Source organism: Mixophyes fleayi, chromosome 9 (genome assembly GCF_038048845.1).
Source record: "Mixophyes fleayi isolate aMixFle1 chromosome 9, aMixFle1.hap1, whole genome shotgun sequence".
NCBI lineage: Eukaryota > Metazoa > Chordata > Amphibia > Anura > Limnodynastidae > Mixophyes > Mixophyes fleayi.
Window position 1 is genome coordinate 108,660,419 of NC_134410.1, and position 18,883 is coordinate 108,679,301.

The 18,883-nt window shown below is 40.7% G+C and overlaps 1 protein-coding gene across 2 annotated transcripts in view; it reads left to right on the forward strand.

Moving 5' to 3' along the window:
- The window catches only part of AVPR2 (arginine vasopressin receptor 2), an 87,018-nt gene extending 68,490 nt beyond the window's left edge, over positions 1–18,528 (forward strand). For both annotated transcript variants that reach the window (XM_075186062.1, XM_075186063.1), the window contains exons 2-3: positions 6,832–7,723; positions 17,440–18,528. In XM_075186062.1, coding sequence (XP_075042163.1) covers positions 6,832–7,723; positions 17,440–17,636 — 1,089 coding nt within the window. In that variant the 3' untranslated portion in view covers positions 17,637–18,528. The remainder of the gene's footprint in view (positions 1–6,831; positions 7,724–17,439) is intronic.
- The last annotated feature ends 355 nt before the right edge of the window (positions 18,529–18,883 follow it).

The window sequence follows — 18,883 nt, forward strand, 5'->3', positions numbered from 1 at the left end:
ACTGTGTGTTCTGACACCTTTCTATCATAGCCAGCATGAATTTATTCAGCAATCCTATCACCTTAATCTCGTTATACACCCCTAAGTCTAGGTAACTTGTCTTTCTCCGGAAGATGTGTCGGGTTATTCAAAAAGTCAAAAAAGGAATCTTATTTTATATGGGAGATTTTATCATAGCTCTGGATTTTAAATTTGATAGAACTTCTGTCCACTCTAAAACCTCTCTCACCTCCTCTGCTGCCCTTTCCCCTGCCTTTGCTCAATTACTAGCAGAGTTTGTTGTACAAGTAGAACCTTATTTCTCTATCTATTTGATGATCGAACGACTGCAATAAAATGTTTTCATTAAAGCAGTATTACCCAGTGTCCAAGGTATGAGGAATACTGTGCAGAGGGACTGTACTTATTGCTTTCATAATAGTAGACCACAGTTCACTAGTCACTGTGAGTAGGACTGTGAGCACTTCATGGTAGAGGTGGCTGAATTGTGACACCAGAAAAGAATGTGTACAATCATTTGTATCTTCCAATAACACAATACAGGGAATTGTCTGATTGGTTGTCTCGTCATTGTATCTGGGGACCCTTCTACTGAGAGTATCCCTATCATCCCCAAGTTGAACATACGTGTTTTCGGAGATTCTGTCTGCAGATGAGCTCAGCTCCCTGGGCTTTAGAGAAAAAGAAATATATTCTTCACTTTTCTAAACACCCTGATAATACACATTCCTTATGGAACTAAGTAAGGCTGGGAATGGTTTTTATTTGGCAGAAAGTCTAGACACCGTTCCTTCCTTTTGACAGTCCTAATTTCCAGGTCGATAAATTTTAATTTGCACAGAATTTAGGAATAGCACACGAACCAAAAACATTGCATCCAGAGAACCAAGTAGGAGAAGTAGTACTGTGCATTATATTAAATCAGGTATTTTCGGGAACATACCCGACAGTCATTATGGGGTCTATTTATTAAAGGGAGAAAGCCCTAAATCATGCTTGAAAAAAAAAAAAATTTCACAGGATTTAGGGCTTCTCCCTATTTATCAAAGCCCCCAGCTTGTAAAAGCTTTTGCAGGCAAGTACATGTAACTCTGCTATCCTCTAATTGTTAACTCCATCTGAGGATAGCGTTAGCTAGGAATGCTGTTCATTTTTTTTTTATTTATTTTTTTTCAATTTATTTTTATAAAACTTTTTTTTCTTTTCTTTTTTCCTTATTAACTTTAATATATATTTTTTTGTAATATCTGGAACTGTAAGCCCAGGTCCGGACTTCCAGTTCCAGTTCACATGCCCGTGTCAGCATGCCAGCTCAAGAATGTGCAGGCAGAGCCGGATTAACCTGAGATCTAACTGGGCTACAGGGACCTCTGGCATTTGGGGGGCCCTTGATTCTTGCTGGGTTTTTTTTTTAGCTGCTCAGCTGTAGCGCAGCCGGCGGCTCCGACTGTCAGATGATGGTCACATAGAATGGCAGGCAGCTAACAGCAAATGTTATGCAGTTAGCTGCCTACTGTCACTGTAGTCCTTCCATGGCGCGCAGTAATCTCCTTACTGAGGAGATCTCGTGAGAGTGAGACTATGACTCAGTCTCACTCTCACAAGATCTCATTAAGGTAATTACTGCGCGCCACTGAAGGACTACAGCAGGGAGTGAGTGACGGAGGAACAGTGAAGAAAAGACGGAGGTAAGCACTCAGGGGAGGGGGGGGCGGCCTCCATTAGCCCAGGGGCCTCCATTAGCCTGGGGGCCTCCATTCCCTTAAACACAGGTGGGCCTAGGACTGGCTTGGCAAGCAGTAAGACTCTTCTATCCCCTTCCTGCCACTATCAACAAGCTAGTAAATTGCATGTTAAAATATTTTCTATCACTGTGATATACAGAGATCGAAAATAGAGTAATAAATAGACCCCTGTGTGCCCTCTCCTGTAAGTGTACCGTGGAGCATGCAGGCGTTAGGGGTCAATAAAAGCAGCACTCTAGTTGTGTCTGGAAGCGTTACTAGTCTGTCCCTGCAAATTAAGGACAGATGCCATTTATGAACTTAGGGCCTGATTCATTAAGGATCTTAACTTGAGGAACTTCTTATTTCAGTCTCCTGGACAAAACCATGTTACAATGCAAGGGGTGCAAATTAGTATTCTGTTTTGCACATAAGTTAAATACTGACTGTTTTTTCATGTAGCACACAAATATCAACTTTAAATTTCAGTGTACAAATAAGCTATCAATTATTTGTGTGCTACATGAGAAAATAGACAGTATTTAACTTATGTGCAAAACAGAATACTAATTTGCACCCCTTGCATTGTAACATGGTTTTGTCCAGGAGACTGAAATAAGAAGTTTCTCAAGTTAAGATCCGTAATGAATCAGGCCCTTAATCTTTAGCTACATACAATGTGCACTATGGGGAATAGTGAGCACACACTAGGAGACTGACCATTAGTAACTAGACTAAATGTAATTAACGGCATTCATGAGCTAAAAGCACGGGACCAGTCTAGGATGCCAGACAAGCAGGTGTCTGCTAATAAAATAGAGATGGAACCTACTGTGTTTTTAAAATATAGAATTTAGGAATTGGACAGAATGACAGATCGTATGCTGTCCTCACATGTTGCAATCTGATCTGTGAGCATTTAGATCGCACAAAAAGTGGGTCAAATTGTATGTTTCCAACTGGACTGCAATCATCAAATCTTATTGGATTGCAATGGATTCTGTCCATGTATGTTTTCCTAATGTATTGGCCAGTGGCTACACATGTGTGCCAGGAGGGTTACCTATTTGGTCCAATCCAATCTGATAATGTTTTGATCATTTAAGATGGAACCACTCATTTTGCAATAATTGCAGAAAACAAGTAAATTGTCTGACCAAATCTGCATGTGTGTGGTCAGCATTAAAATTAACTGATTCTGTTTCATAATTATTATTATTTATTATTATTGTTTATTTATATAACGCTAATCACCGTGCATAGAATATGTAGCCATTCACATCAGTCCCTACCCATTGGCACTTAAAATCTAAATTCCCTACCCTACCATACAGACTAGGGTCCATTTTGTCAGAAGCCAATTAACCTCCCAGTAGGTTTTTGGAGTGTTGGAGGAAACCAGAGTACCCGGAGGAAACCAGCACAAACAGGAGGAGAATATACAAACTCCACACAAATAGGGCCTTGGTCGGGATTAAACTCATGACCCCAGCACAGTAATACTAACCACTGTGCCACCGTGTGGCCCCACTATAACATTCCGGTTTTGCTTATCTCATTTGATTTCCAACTGCAATACAACTGCTGTTGCAGTGCCTTTAATTCTGGTCAAAAAAATCAGCACAGTTTATATAAAACTTTTTATATATATATATACAACCCCCAGTGGCAAATTTATGACCCACCTAGTCCTTTCATCACCAATCCCCCCAGTCATTTCTTCACCCATCCAACTACCCATTTTATCCCACCACCCCCTCTGTTGGCTCAGTCAGGATCCTCTGCAAAGGCCAGCCCTGCATCACCCTGCAAGGTCAAGATGTACAGACGCTCCACGGCCCGTCTCCTCTCATAATCTCCAACACTAACCTATTGGGCTCTGACCGCCTAGCTGTGACCTCATCTGACAATTTAAAATGTTATCTCAGCCCTAATTGCGCATCTTTTTTCCTTAGCTTTAATTGATCTTGTACAAGTTAGGCTGGGTACACACTGAAGAATTTTCCAACCGCCGTGTTATCTCAAACGATTGTACCTACGACTGAAGGTCCGATCAGTCTGGCGAATCATCCATACACACTGACACGATTTACCTTTAGATCTGTGCTCTTCATCTGGTCCTCTAGTCTTCAGAGAATGACAGCACAATATTCATTCATTCATTATTGTCACATTGTCACACTGATTAAAACCGCCTTGTTATAGCTATCCACATGTGCTAACGAATTTCGTTAGCTTTTGTGACTCTGAAACACTCTGTCTCAGAACGAACAAATTAATTATTCCTTCTACAGCGCACTCTACATTTATTCACCGGGACATTCATCGTCTGAAAAGAGCACAACTCTGTAAACTCTATGGGGATCGTTAGCATGAGTGCATACACACTGCATGATCGCTCGGAGAATAGTACGACCAACCAAATGAGCTGACAATCGACACTTTGGAACACACTAACCCGACTTCCGACCAAACGGTCGTATGTCGGCTGATTTGCCCGATTATTGGACGAAAACGCTCTAGTATGTACCCAGCCTTAGACAGTGAAAGGACACATGATTGGATGCTATGGTCCATAGATTGTAAGCTAGTGAGCAGGGTCATCTTACCTCTCTGTCTGTATGTATTACCCAGTATTGTTTTATTACTGTTTGTTCCCAATTGTAAAGCGCTACGGAAGCTGCTGGCACTATATAGATAATTGTTGATGATGACGATATGGTTATTCACACTTGTACTTTTCTTAATAAACCATATTTGTGAAATGTATACTAAACACGGGAGTATTGGATTTATTGAAGAATTTCAAGTACAATAGAATTGTATCATATCATGTTTGACAGATGCAGAAACAAGGGGGTATATTTACTAAACTGCTGCTTTGAAAAAGTGGAGATGTTGCCTATAGCCACCAATCAGATTCTAGTTATCATTTATTTAGTACATTCTACAAACAACAGCTAGAATCTGATTGGTTGCTATAGGCAACATCTCCACTTTTTCAATCCCGCAGTTTAGTTAAAAATACCCCAAGTAGTGCAAAGTTATCTTGGAAATTATATTTAAATGTTGGCAACGGTGCATTTAATATTTATCGTATTCAAAAGTAGAAACTCATTATGGGTATGCAGAAAAAATGGGATGTAATAGCTCATCTAATCATATACACTACTCCTGTTAGTATTATGTAAGTGAGCATGCAGGTTATAAATAGATATATTTAATAGGTACCTGCAGATTTCTGATGCGCCCAGAGGAAAGTCCTGATTCATGGATAATTATACATTCAGTAAATGCAACCTCTCCCTGATTAACATATGCCAAGGGAGACAATGGGACACAACAAATCTCTCACCAGAATGATTTGTTACAGTAAATGTTCTTGTGGTGAGACATGTAAATGCACAGTACACAAAGTGGAACAAAACACATTAAATGAGAATATGTATTCAAGTATGTGAACAAGAAGTAACAAATCCCTTCTTATATCAGTTCTGCAACTTAACTCGTTGCTGGCTAGGTAATGAGAGCAAAGAAAATTCAATAACAATGGATATACTTCACTATGATGATCTTTTTATGTGCATGTTTTTTTTAATACACTACAACATGAAGCTGCTAGCATGGCAGTTTGCATAAATGATTTATTGTTTAAATAATTCTTAAAACTAAATATGGTCATACATGGGGAAATTGGGTTAATCAGCCAATGACTTAATGACCAGGCCTTAGATAGGTAGGGCAGATCATACAGCTCTGGTCGTTCAGAGACCAAGCTGAATGACTGGATAGAAAGGGGTCTATGTATTATAATGATCCACATTCTCTAGCCACTACCATCACATATACATTGATCACAATCAGACTTTTATCAGGCAAAATGATCATGTTGGGACCACACTACATATGATGACAGTTTGCTTGAAACATACCAGGTTGGCTGACTAGTTTGTAGCGTGTTTGTGGCTAGCTTAAAAAAGGGCTTTAACTAGAACTTTAAAGCTTACCAACCATCCACCTAACCCCTCAAAAACTCTTCTCGTTCTCACTCTCTCCCCTGGCCCCTCTCTTTTCTCCCCACTGCTTCACTGGCTCCCTTTTGTGCCTGTTTTTGTTTCACCCTCCCTTAGGATGTAAGCTCGTATGAGCAGGGGCCCCCTCCCCTCCTGTCTCCATACCGGTTCTTCTGCTCTGTCTTTACTCCATATGTCTCCCCGGAGTTCCTGAAGCATTGGTACTTTGTGTTTATTGTTCTGTACTGTGTCACCCTGTTTGGTCTACTGGATGTACTGTGTACGGTGCTGCGGAAACCTTGTGGTGCCCAACAAATAAATGATAATAATAATAACTAAAACTATTCTATGATTTGCCACTCTCCTTAATTAGCAGAACTGTGTGAGTCTGTGTCTGGAGACCCATTGTTTATTTGATGCTCCTCACCCCTCTACCTCCCCAAGAGGCAGAGAATTTACAATTTTCGAAGTCCGACACCTCTTGTGTCAAGAGCTGTGATTGGTTGGCTGCCCAGCTATCCACTCAGTGTTCCTAACCCAAGAAAGAGCTGAAGTGTCGACAGCACCTGAAATTAAAAACTGATGATTAGTCAGGCGCTGTGGGTGACTCTATCACAAATGACGGGCTTACCATACTCTTACGGTTCTGCTTCTTGGGAGGGAGATGGGTACTACAGCATAATTTTACCTCTGGTTGGGGTTATTCTTTAAGAAGACTAAAAAATACCCCCTGTGCTACAACATATCATTATTTTTTTACTTTAGTATAATATGGTCAGATTTATGGAGCAAAAAACATTCCACTGACAAAATTGCTGATAGAATGGTTATAACCTATATGTTCCCTACATAATGTGTTCAACATATATATTGAGATGAATTGCTATTCTGTTCAATTGACACATCAGGCAATATAATAATATGGCTCAAACTTTAAAGACTTAGTAAACAATAACAAAAAGAGAAAATTAGTTGAACCCATATATAAAGATACTATTATGTATGGTAAATAGTATTAATGTGGCCATTTATATCGTTAGCTACTTTACCACTGTACAACTTATATTCATCATTTTCGTTTTGTTTTTTTATAGATGTCTGTGACCCATAACCCTTTTGCTAGTATTAGTACCAATATCACTGGTGAAGACTCGGACAAACGAAATCCTTACGTGGCAACATGGAACATTGCCCTTCTCACCATCGTTTTTGGTTTAGCCACCTTCGGCAACTGCCTTGTCCTGTTCACTCTTCTGAGACGACGGAAGCACAACGCTCTTATGCACACCTTTATGATTCATCTCTGCCTGGCGGACTTGGTGGTCGCCTTCTTTCAAGTTTTACCGCAGCTTATCTGGGACATTATTGACCGCTTTCAAGGTCCAGATTTCCTCTGCCGGTCTGTTAGATACCTCCAGGTAGTGGGAATGTTTGCATCATCCTACATGATTGTGGCCATGACTTTTGACAGACACCAAGCCATTTGTCGGCCTTTGATGACTTTTAAAAAGGGATCTGCTCGATGGAATATCCCTGTCTGTTTGGCATGGGTGGCCTCTGCCATCCTCAGTCTTCCACAGATTTTTATATTCTCCAGAACAGAGGTCCACCCAGGTGTGTACGACTGTTGGGCCAATTTTGTGAAGCCATGGGGTGTTAAAGCCTATGTGACTTGGATAACATTGTCAGTTCTTATCCTGCCGGCTATGTTCATTACCACTTGCCAAGTACTTATCTTCAGAGAGATTCACCACAGCCTATATTTGGGGACAGAGAGATCACCTGGGTCAAGGAGATCAAGGAGAAAAGGAAAGCTGATTGGCGGATTGAACGGTATGCCGCCGGTTTCAGACTCTGGGGTGTCCAATGCCATGTCCAAGACTGTCAGGATGACTCTTGCTATTGTGCTGATATATGTCATATGTTGGACTCCATTTTTTATTGCTCAACTTTGGAACGTCTGGAATGAAAAATCAGGCACAAGCCGTAAGTTAAATGTATAATTATTTTTTCTGTATGCACATGAATACGAAAACTAAAGTTGATTATGGAACATAATGAGTACATGAGAAATAATTGTATACCACTTCTAAAGTCAGTATATTAAGCCTAGAGAACCTAAAAATTCCCATAAAAGTGTTTGTCTCATTTACAAACACTTCTAATCACCATTTAGGAAACACAAAAACATTGTATTTTCTTACACTAGAAGTGGCCACCTACATAGACACGTTGGACCTCATTTAGAGCAAATGTTCTCATGGACAAACCATATTAACAATGCAAGCAGTGCAATTAAATTTTTTTTATTCTTTGCATGCATGCAGGTAAAATACTGGCTGCAATTGCATGTAGCATACAAATATTGGACAGCTTCATTTTTACACTACAATATAGAGCATAGCTGCCTACTGTCTTGGAATGTCCTCCTGTTCTACAAGAAAATGGCAGCCGCTTTCAGAAACGGGGACAGGTTTTATTGTTCCCTTATTATACCATATTTTCCTCTAGTATATCCAATGAGATTAAGAGGCCTATTTATTAAGCTCTAAACCATGTGGAAACGGCTCCCTCTCTGGCAGGGTTGGTGCTCTACCCTCTGTTAAATAGCTAAATTGACTCTGTGCTTGTGCAACCTTAAGCAGTAAAGACTCCAGGCCAGATCCCAGCTAAAGTAGGCTCAATGTCTCGGGACAGCCTCTTAGCGAATGCCCTGCCCGGCCTGATTTGTTTTAATAATTGGCCGCGTTATACCATTGCTTAATGATGCTATTAGGGATGATAAATAACAGGGGGAATGTGGTCAATAATAATTAGTCCCCATAGAAACATATTTCAAGAAATAGATATATACTACAAGAAAATGGACGCTGCTCTTCATCATACAGATATAGTCATAACATAGTCTTCTCTTCTGTGTTTCCTCTGGCCAATGAGAATGCCCTGCACTCAGAATAAAAGTGTGTGTCTCGGTTGCCTAATCTTCTCTAGGATTATTGGGTGACCTTCTGAGAAAATAGGCTCACCTCTAGGAACCTCGCTGTGAACCGCCGGCTTGAGTGTGTGCGCACATGATGACGTAACGTTGCGCACACTTGTCAGTCTGGGCAAACACAGGTGCACTGGCAGTTTAGAATGAGGCTCCTTGTGGATCAAGTGAGTTAGCAGAAGGTTTATATTACAAGTAAGTCATTTTTAATTGTCTTTTACATAAGTCCAAAATGTAGGTGTTAAAGTTTGATAGAAAGATTTTTGATAGTTAAATAATTTTGATAAATTGGCTCCTTTATCACCATAAAATGTTTGCCAGAGCTACAGAGGTTTTATTTTGTGGTTTTGCTCTATTTATTCACCCTGTTATGACAAGCTATCAGGGGCAGGCTGGGTTGGGGGGCAGAGGGACATCTGCCCCCCGGGCCAGTCCCATAGTGGGCTACTTTGGGATGGGTCATTGGGCCACCTGCATTTTTGTTCCTTTAAAATGTTCCTAATAGTCGAGTCTTGCCCCCCAGGCTAAAACCTGCCTGCCCCCCCCCCCCCCCCCCTGCAAGCTATCGAGCTTCAGCATGGGAGACCCTATTATTTATTAAGCAGTGCGGCAGTAATTTCACTGCTGCCTGCTTGGATATCACCGTCGTTTCCATGACTTTTACAGTAAAAGAAAAATAACCTTCCCTAAAACCCTGTAGCCCTTACAGATTCCGAGAGTGTGCTGAGCACAGTACTATATGTTCCACGTGGTGGTGCTGGACGTGTCAATAGGTGACACTAGATACGTCCACCGGGGGAACTAGATACTCCCCTTGGTCAAAAGCATGACAGACCCCCATCGACAGCAATCTCTGAAGTTATTTTTCAAATGTAAGCACGTATGAGTTAGACTCTAAAGGCCCATTATCTCAGCCTGTTATGTTATAGTATAATAACGTCAAACATTGTACTCATAATTGCCAACAATTAAAATATTTTCCAGACAAACGCAATTGTTGAACCGGTGCGTCCGTGCAAGTTATGCTCAATACTGTCTCAGCGGACCTTGAAGCACTACCATACCCATCATGTCATGTATACTGAAAGTGATAATAGTGATCTTTTTACATTTGCAATGAACGTGTTCAACAAATAATAATTTGTCAAACCTATGGGATAAGTATAGATGGTAAAACATTGCATGTAACATGCAGAAAAATCGGAATTTTATTGTGCAATTGGTTAATACTGAAAAACAGGGACATTTTTGAACCACTTCGCAAGTCCCTACACTGACTCCCCATTGTCCCCATAATCTAATTAAACTACTCACCTTCAAGCCACTCACCAACACCTCCCCCCTCATACATCTCTGACCTTGTCACAAGCTACTCTCCTTCACTGTCTCTTAGATCTACCTCTGACCTAAACCTCACCTCCTCTCTGATAGCCACCTCTCACCTCCCCCTCCAAGACTTCTCCCGTGCTGCTCCCCACACTGGTCCCCAACCTTCAGTCTTTCAAGCACTCTCAAAACCCAACTCTTCACTAAAGCCTATCCCTCCCCTACCTGCTAACATTACCTCTGGGTATTCTACAAGCTACAGTCCAATCTCCACTCTGAGTTCTATGGTCTTAGCATTGGCCTCCCCATTGTCTGTCTTATGTCTGAACCTCCATCAACCTTGTATGTATTTGTCCTGTTTTATATGTTTTCTTTTTGATCGCTTTCTTATACTGACTCTTTTGTGACACCTTAGAAATAAAACTGGATGATGATAGGGAGGCATATGGGCCTACATCATCTCATGTAGGGCCATATGATGCTATGATGCTGGGGTATTTGCAATATTATTAGGACTAATGGGACATATATGGCTGGGCTATATGCATTGTACTGTGGTCTCCAGAATAGACCCTGCACTCTACTGCGATCATTAGAATGGGTTATGCATAATGTTTACTTCTTTGCCATACTGTGCACTCTAAGGTTCGATTTAAAGTTGAACACAAGTGCATATGTATCCCTTACTGTTGCAGGTCAATAAAATTTGTCATGCTGCGCATCAGCACTAATATTGTCACAATATGTCATTCTATGTAGAGAAAATGAGCCAGAGTAAGATGAAAGTTAGGAAAGACAGGAGGAACAAGAGACAGTTACAGTGAGGGATGGGAGGATGGCTGCATGCTCTGTTGTGTCAGATAACCTTTTGTCCTTCATAACTTCTTTCCAATTTCCCAAAGCTCTCTGTCCCTGTTGTAGACAGTTAATGCAGCTGTAATAAGTAAACAATGAGGCAATGGGCACTTTAGAAATAGTGACGATAAAGGGAAATATAATGAGATGATAACTAATGAGGTGTATCCATGTATTTATATTATCACTGTAACACATAGGCATTTCACAGATGCCAATATTTTAAAACCATTTCCAGGGACAGATTTCTGCTGAGTAGGGGCAGCTAATCATCATCATCATCATTATTAACATTTATATATATAGCACCAGCAAATTCCGTAGCACTTTGCAATTGGGGACAAACAGTAATAAACAATACTGGGTAATACAGACAAAGAGGTGAGAGGGCCTTGCTCACAAGCTTACAGTCTATAGGACAATGGGAATCAGATACATGAGTTTAAATCTACATTCTGTGTATTGGTCCAGCCAGATTGCAAAAGATGAAAGGTATATTCGTATGCTATGTGATCCAGTCAAATAGCAATGTTGGTTTGGGGTCAGAGGGTTGTTGTCTTGTGTCTTCAATTGTATAAAGGGTGTAATAGGGTAATCTAGTGAGGTTAAGGGGGTGGTTGGGGAATATTATAAGCTTACCTGAAGAGGTGGGTTTTCAGAGAACGCTTGAAAGTTTGTAGACCAGAAGAAAGTCTTACTGTGTGAGCTAATCCATATTTGCCTACTCTCCCAGAATGTCTGGGTACTCCAAAATCCTGGAAAGATCTCCCGGGAGAGAATGCCATTCTCCCGCTCCCTGCCCACTCCCTAGTGAAGTAGGCAGGATGGGGGTCTACAAGACAGGATTCACAGCAAATTCTGTCATTTTGGCTCCACCCCCATGGGGGGTTGGGGAAGACAAAGTCGGTAAGTATGAGGCTAACCATATAACAAGTGATGCTCGATGGAGCTTAGAGAACTACAGTCCTCATCATGTCATGTTTTCTCAATTTCGTTATAACATACTTTCCTGTATTTAAAATACTCCTCTTCAATAAATACCAATTTATAAAGCCCACCAAGTATAAATATTATTGCGACTGGGGACAAACCACCACTACAACTCCACCACCCTCCCGCATTCCACAGGCATATTTGCTCAAATGTCTTAATGAAAGATGTTATCTGCAATAGAGCTGTAACAAGAGATGATATCAGCGTATGAGTCAACACTAGGACGAGGGGGGGTTGGGTTGGGAACCCCTCTATAGCTCAATGCTGGACAAATCCCTTTGGTAATCATCGGTTGGGAATAGAATATATCCATATTGATGGGAGTGGGATAAGTGCTTTTTTTTTTGAGGGTATATTTACTAAACTGCAGGTTTGAAAAAGTTGTGATGTTGCCTATAGCAACCAATCAGATTCTAGCTGTGATTTTGTAGAATGTACAAAATAAATGAAAGCTAGAATCTGACTGGTTGCTATAGAAAACATCAACAATTTTTCAAACACACAGTTTAGTAAATTTACCCCTTAATGTTAATTAACATTAATTCTAATTAGCAATTCATTTATTCTATGAAAGATAAAATAAGGAGTCTCTGTTTTTACTGTTTTATTGTCGGAAACTGCATCTGTTTTCCCGGCAGCTTTTCTCGTAGCTTTGATAGCTGTTCATTTTTTATTGTGCTGCACTACAATAGGCACTTACATTACCCCTAATTAACTGTGCTCCATAAATTAGAGTGCTCGAGCTAGGATAAGTAAAAACTGATGCTGTGTGTACCATTTAATAAATGCTTAAGGCTGTTTAACTGAACCTCCATTTGCAGAACAATGCACTATACCGAGAACGCCTACTACTAATGCTTGTGTTCCAACCATCTTTTTAAGTGTTCTACACGCTTCTCAACAATGCAGAACATATGAAATGAACAGTCTGTACGTGCCCTAATAAAATGAATACCACATAGACCTAGCTTCTGCACAAGGCTCTGATAAAGACTCAGGTGACCCTACACACTGTGAAAGTAATTTACAAAAACGTTGTTGGTAGCGCAATGCCCACTGATTTGCGCAGGTGTACCTAGATTCCCGTCAATGTTTATGAGTTTGTGGAACAAGATGGCGGTGTTTGCAGACTACCAGAACTGCATTGGCCGATTGGAGGAGTTGGGCGAAGTTAAGGCATTCCTCGCCAGATACAGAATTTGTGCACTGGCGCCTTGTTTGGCGCAGAAACGCAAAATGAGATTTCGTGGTGTGGAGCGAGATTGACATGAGATATAAGGGTGGAGAGGGAGCACTTTTAAGTGCGTTCCTTGCTGTATGGAGGGGAGTGTAGCTATTTACACTCCGTGAACACTTTGAATTTGAGAAACAATTGGAATAAAGATGACATTAACTCAGAGGACCGGGCAAGTGGCAGAAGAGGTAAAGGCTAAGGGGCATATTTAATAAAGCACGATAGTGTCCTCCGCAAATTTATTAAGGGGGCATCGCAGCAGATATCATGGATATCTGCTGCTTTGCACTCCTCTTCGTTTTTGGGAGCAGTCACCATTCAACAGAATGGTGACTGCTCCTGGCCGCAATCTAACAAGTCCCGAAAAAAACATTTTTTTCGGGAACTTGTCATGCTAATGTACGCCAGCTGTACGAATTGAGGAAATCTAATGCTGTCAGCTCTGCTCCGGAGAGCAGAGCTGTACAGCGCATGTGTGGAGGGATCACATGATCCCTCCCTGTCACTCAGCGCTCTCTCTCTGCAACTATCGTTGCAGAGACAGAGAGGGGATCTGTGTGCGCATGTCCAGTTCTTGGAACTGGACATGCGCACTTGAAGAGTGAAGAGAAGACCCGAAGACAGCGCTTCCGAAGAGGGGGGTAAGTATGGTTTTTTTTATCACTGAAACAGCAGTTTTTCGGAACTGCTGTTTCTGTGCACGGCTGTACATAAATGTGAGAAGTAGTTCAATCCTTATCATTGCGATAAGGATTGAAAACTACTTTTCACTATATGTGAATAATGATAAATGTGCCCCTTAATGATCAAAGATGCAGGAGGGTTGGTTAAAGTGGTGATAGACTAGGTAGAAGGGGTAAAGGAAATTTGGTTGGGAGGATGGGGAAGAAGGGAGACGGGGACATAATGAACATACTCCAAATGAAGTCACCTATAACTTTGTGGCAGAAGCCTGGCTAGTCTAGTAATTTAGACAAAGTTCAAGCAGGCTGTTTATATGGAGAGATTCTATGGAACTATATAGGTGAATCAGTGCAAAACCAAGGCATTTTGTTGTGCGTTTCCAGTGTGCTTCATCAATTAGATCCATTGATTCCAAATCAATAAAACGTTAAAGGGCTTTTTAAAGATGCAGAACCACTTCCAATGTTATCCAGCCCACAAAGCAGAGCAGCTCTGTGTCAGCATATTGATCGGGATACTGATAGCATATATAAATGTATCTGGCACCAGGCACTAAAAAGGTTAATGCTCTATAAAATGACGGTTCTGCCCAGCCAAGCTGTAGAACACACACGGATGAGAATAAAGCTTCACACCCTTAAATGCTTTTATACCAAAGTCTGAACCTCAGATCCCCGATAAATATGCACGCCCTACTCCAAACACTCAATAGGTGTTCCTGTTGGATTTGGCCTCAGACGTATTCCAACACTAGCCCTAAGTTATAGCTCTTTGAGTATATCAAGCTCGCTCACGCCTACACCAAGCTGACCATCTTTTATCTGGTATGATAAGCAGTCCCCTAGATTTTTTGCAGTTAAGTTGATTTGCAAAATTCCTGAGATCTTTGAAGGGACTTCATGGTCTATTCCAGGTTCATCAGGCTCTCTGTGCTTGTCAGAAACGCTTCTCTTGTCAGCGAAGGGGCTGGCAATGTCTATAATAGCGTGGGATTGCGAGACTATTTTTTTTTTTTTTCTGGCAGGACATTGCCAGAGAATGCTCTTAAATTTATGAGAAGTGATAGAGAGTAAACAGAAACATGATAAGATGTTCTGGAGTATGACCTTAGACAGGGAAGTGATCTGCGCCTTCTATCCTGGAAACTATCATAATAGCGACAACCCATAACAAATGACATAACACCAAACAGTGTAGAGAGTACAGCAACAGCCTATTATTTAATTTCCAACCTTAACCTTAAGAGAAGGGGCTTACCAGCAGCCAAGTGCCCCCACTGTACCATGGATACTCTGCCGAATAACCATATTCCTTAGGCCACATATGCAGTGCCCGTCCAATCGGCCACCTTACGCTCTATCGCGGTGACAACCATAACTGGAGTGTAATATCCCATTCTGTGGGATGGGAATACACGTGTTGTTATTCATAGCCACTAATCTGATTCTAGCTGTCATTTCTCGTTTGCAGTTTGCAAATGCAAAGCAAATGTCTCATTGGTCGATATGGGTTACAGCAGATACCGCTTTTTTAAATAGGCCGCATTGAGTCTTCTGCCACCATTGGATGTGGACTGTTGAGGTCCGATTTTGATTTGGAAATTAATTCTTCTGTCATTTACCCTTTGCTTTGGTAGTTACACATCCATGGAAGAGCAGCCGGTTGCCTAAGCCTGCCCTACAGTAAATAAACCAATGCATCAATGCAAACTCAATGTCATGTAAAATCACCATCCAATTATTGCTATTATTTTTATGGTTATACTACATTAACAACAGAATGGCAAGTGGTAAATTCTACTTTCAAGGAGAACTCCAGTTATGTAACTTTATTTTTACCAATGAACATATTCCACCAATAGAAACACAGAGGCATAGTTAACCCTTGGCACTAAGTACTTGGACTCAGAGATGCAAAATGGAAGTAACCTACTCTTAAGGGCAGTTACAATAAACGTATTTCTGATCCTATGCAGATATATACAGCATAATGCAAGGTAGCTAAAGCTCTAAATGTACACTCTGCATTTCTGACCCTCACCTCCCCCCCACCTACATTAGCTACATTAGCTATAGAAAAAAAAATGGAACCTGCCTTTAGAAAACCTTTACAAACTAACTAAAAACTGTGAACTACTTACAGACATCAGGCAACCTATATTTCGGCATATGCGCTTGGTGGGCATTATTGTCATTGCTGACTGACACTTAGGACCTGCGATGAGGCCTTGGGTCTTGAGAGAACCTATGAATGCCCTATGTGAGTGCCCTTGCTCAATACCTCCATGGTTTGTTAGATACTCACCCTAGATCGGAGCCGGATTAAGATTCCATGGGGTCCTGGTCAATATATTGATTTGAGTCCCCTACCCCCCTCTTTGTCAAAATAAAACCCAATAGGAACAGGTTAGGGTTATCCAGGTCCCTCAGTGCCCAAATGGATGATCCGGCTATGGCTTTGATTGTACTGCCCCTGATGTTTCTCCAAGACCAAGGACTAAGGTTGTCAGTAAAGCTTAGAGACGTTGCTGTCACATTTTTACTGCCTGAGAACCTGAGAAAAGCTCAGGTACAGCACTAGCAGGAGTAACTCTCTACGGATTTCTGAACAGTCCCGTGTCAAAGACTTTAATGTATAGCTGGGGGGAGTTCTCCCTTAATGTGGCTTTCCAATTCGAGAATGTATGGATTATACAGAATTCATGTACTTTTAAAATTAATTTTTAATTCTATATCAGTGTCAAAGATGTTATGTACGTCTAGTCGCTATCCAATGACGATTGTCCACTTCCAGTGATATGGTTCCAAATCACAAAGCGATTTAATGGCAAAAAGCAGCAGAGTAACAATTCAATAAAATAAGTACAGCCGATTACATACGCAGGCGCCCTGGATCCAGCATACAGTCATTCAGCCCTGAAGTCTGTGGTCAAAGAGACTGCTGGTCCCAGAGCTCCTACTTTTATACAGTCAGTGATACAGTGGAAACAATACAGATGATTTGGCATGTTTCCATAGATTCAGGGTTCAGGAAGGTCCAGTGTAATGCAGGTCATTGGCCAGTTCAAACGATGCCCCCCAAGGGTGGGAGTCAGCTCTCCAGGAGATGCATACTAATATTCCCAACAAAAGCTGGTTCAAACTTGTCTATTTACATTACACACACAATACCATTCTGATCATTTATCCCCTATAATCCATATCTTGCATACGCAAGGTGCGATCTTTTAGGCGACGTCTGAGGATAAATAGGGGATTAGAGTGATACTAGACATGATATGTTTCCTGTATCCTGAACTTTAGATCTCACTAAAGTGTATATAACATTATAATATTTAACTATAAACTCTGCTACATTTCATTACAAATAACTATGTGTTGCAACTATATTTATATGAACTAATTACAAGTGTATGTGTTCATGTGAATATGTGTATAAGTGTTCGCACATGTTGTAGTTAATTACGCTCCTCCACGCCGTAACGTGCTATTCACATCATTTCAGACATAGACAATCAGATTGATAGATATTAACTTGAAATGACCATATCCAATTATTTGACTGCGACAAAGATATTCATACAATTGTATAATGAGCTATTGTGTTCTTGTTTCCCCTCAGATTCTGCCATTCAGATCCTGATGATTTTGGCTAGTTTGAACAGTTGTACCAATCCTTGGATCTACACCATCTTCAGCAGCAGCGTCTCCAAAGATGTACAAGCCATCTTGTGTTGTGGCTGTAGGACAAGGCAACGCAAGAACTCTTTGCCCGAAGAGTCTTATTTCACCGGCTCCACTTCCGTACCCAAGGAGTAACAGTACCGAGTTGACACAGTTTGGCAGACATGTAAGGGCATTACTGCACCAAGAGGGACGAGCTATATGCACATAGGACAGATAGGAAGTCTGTGGCAATATTTAAGGAGGACAATGGTGAAAACATCACCAACACCCAATAACTGGGTTCTAATGAACTATCTAAGATAAATGAATACATTATGTGCACGTGATCACAACTTCTTTGCAAACACTTTTTTTTTATCAGCATGACTTCCTGTTGCTACCGTCAAATCACAGGAGGCGTTAGTGTGCAGATACCATATGTGAAAGGAACAATTATTGTAAGGAATGGTCTACTGGAAACGTTTCCATGCATGAAAAAAAAAAGGTCCTGCCATGGGTGTAAGCAATCGCCCACCAAAGAACAACCATTGAACCTGTCTCTATATTGTCCTAAGGAGATTCAATGAAACTTTGATGTGTGCTGATCCTAACAGTCAGCATTTCCAATTACGTCTCTATTTTTTATGAACACTATCAAATACTTTTAGGAATAAAATATCTGTCCACACTCCATCCATGCGATACATTGTGTAAGGGCACAAAAAGTCTCTCATAACAGTTTTTCAGCTATAGGCTTATAATGTCAAGAAAAACCGAAATAGCTGTCTAATTTCTTGTAATATATGAAGAGATTAACAAATCATTGATTGCTATTTATTGGGGTCAGGATTCCTGTTCTTCAAATATCCACTCACGTGTTGTAACTTTGTTAGAAATGAATGAGTAAAGAATGAATTAACAGCCACAATATTTTATTTTCATTACATATTGTTAATTCATCTACACTGTATATAATATAATCTGCATGATTTGTGCAGTCTATATGAAGTGCTCACAATGTACAAAATAAATGATTTTTAATGAAGTTCCTTTGATCCCTGCTTGCTGCCAGTAAGGCCTGAACCATAGTATGAAAATCTGGAGATGTTATGAAGTTAAGGGGGGATTCGAAAGTTAAACTTTATTAAGGTGCCAGACAAATCATATTAACAGATGTCTGCCTGCTGTCTTAAACATGTAAATCTCTGCAGAATGTTAAGAAGCTGCACTTAATTTACAGAATCTGTTTTGTTAAATACATTTGATGGATGACACATTTACAGGGTTATCGTGCAAACCCATTCGGCTTTTGTGCGTCAGTGAATAGATACGCACATATTAATGATGGGCTTATTTTTGGATAGGAAGAAACACAATTGACTGAGCAAATCTCTTGCCAC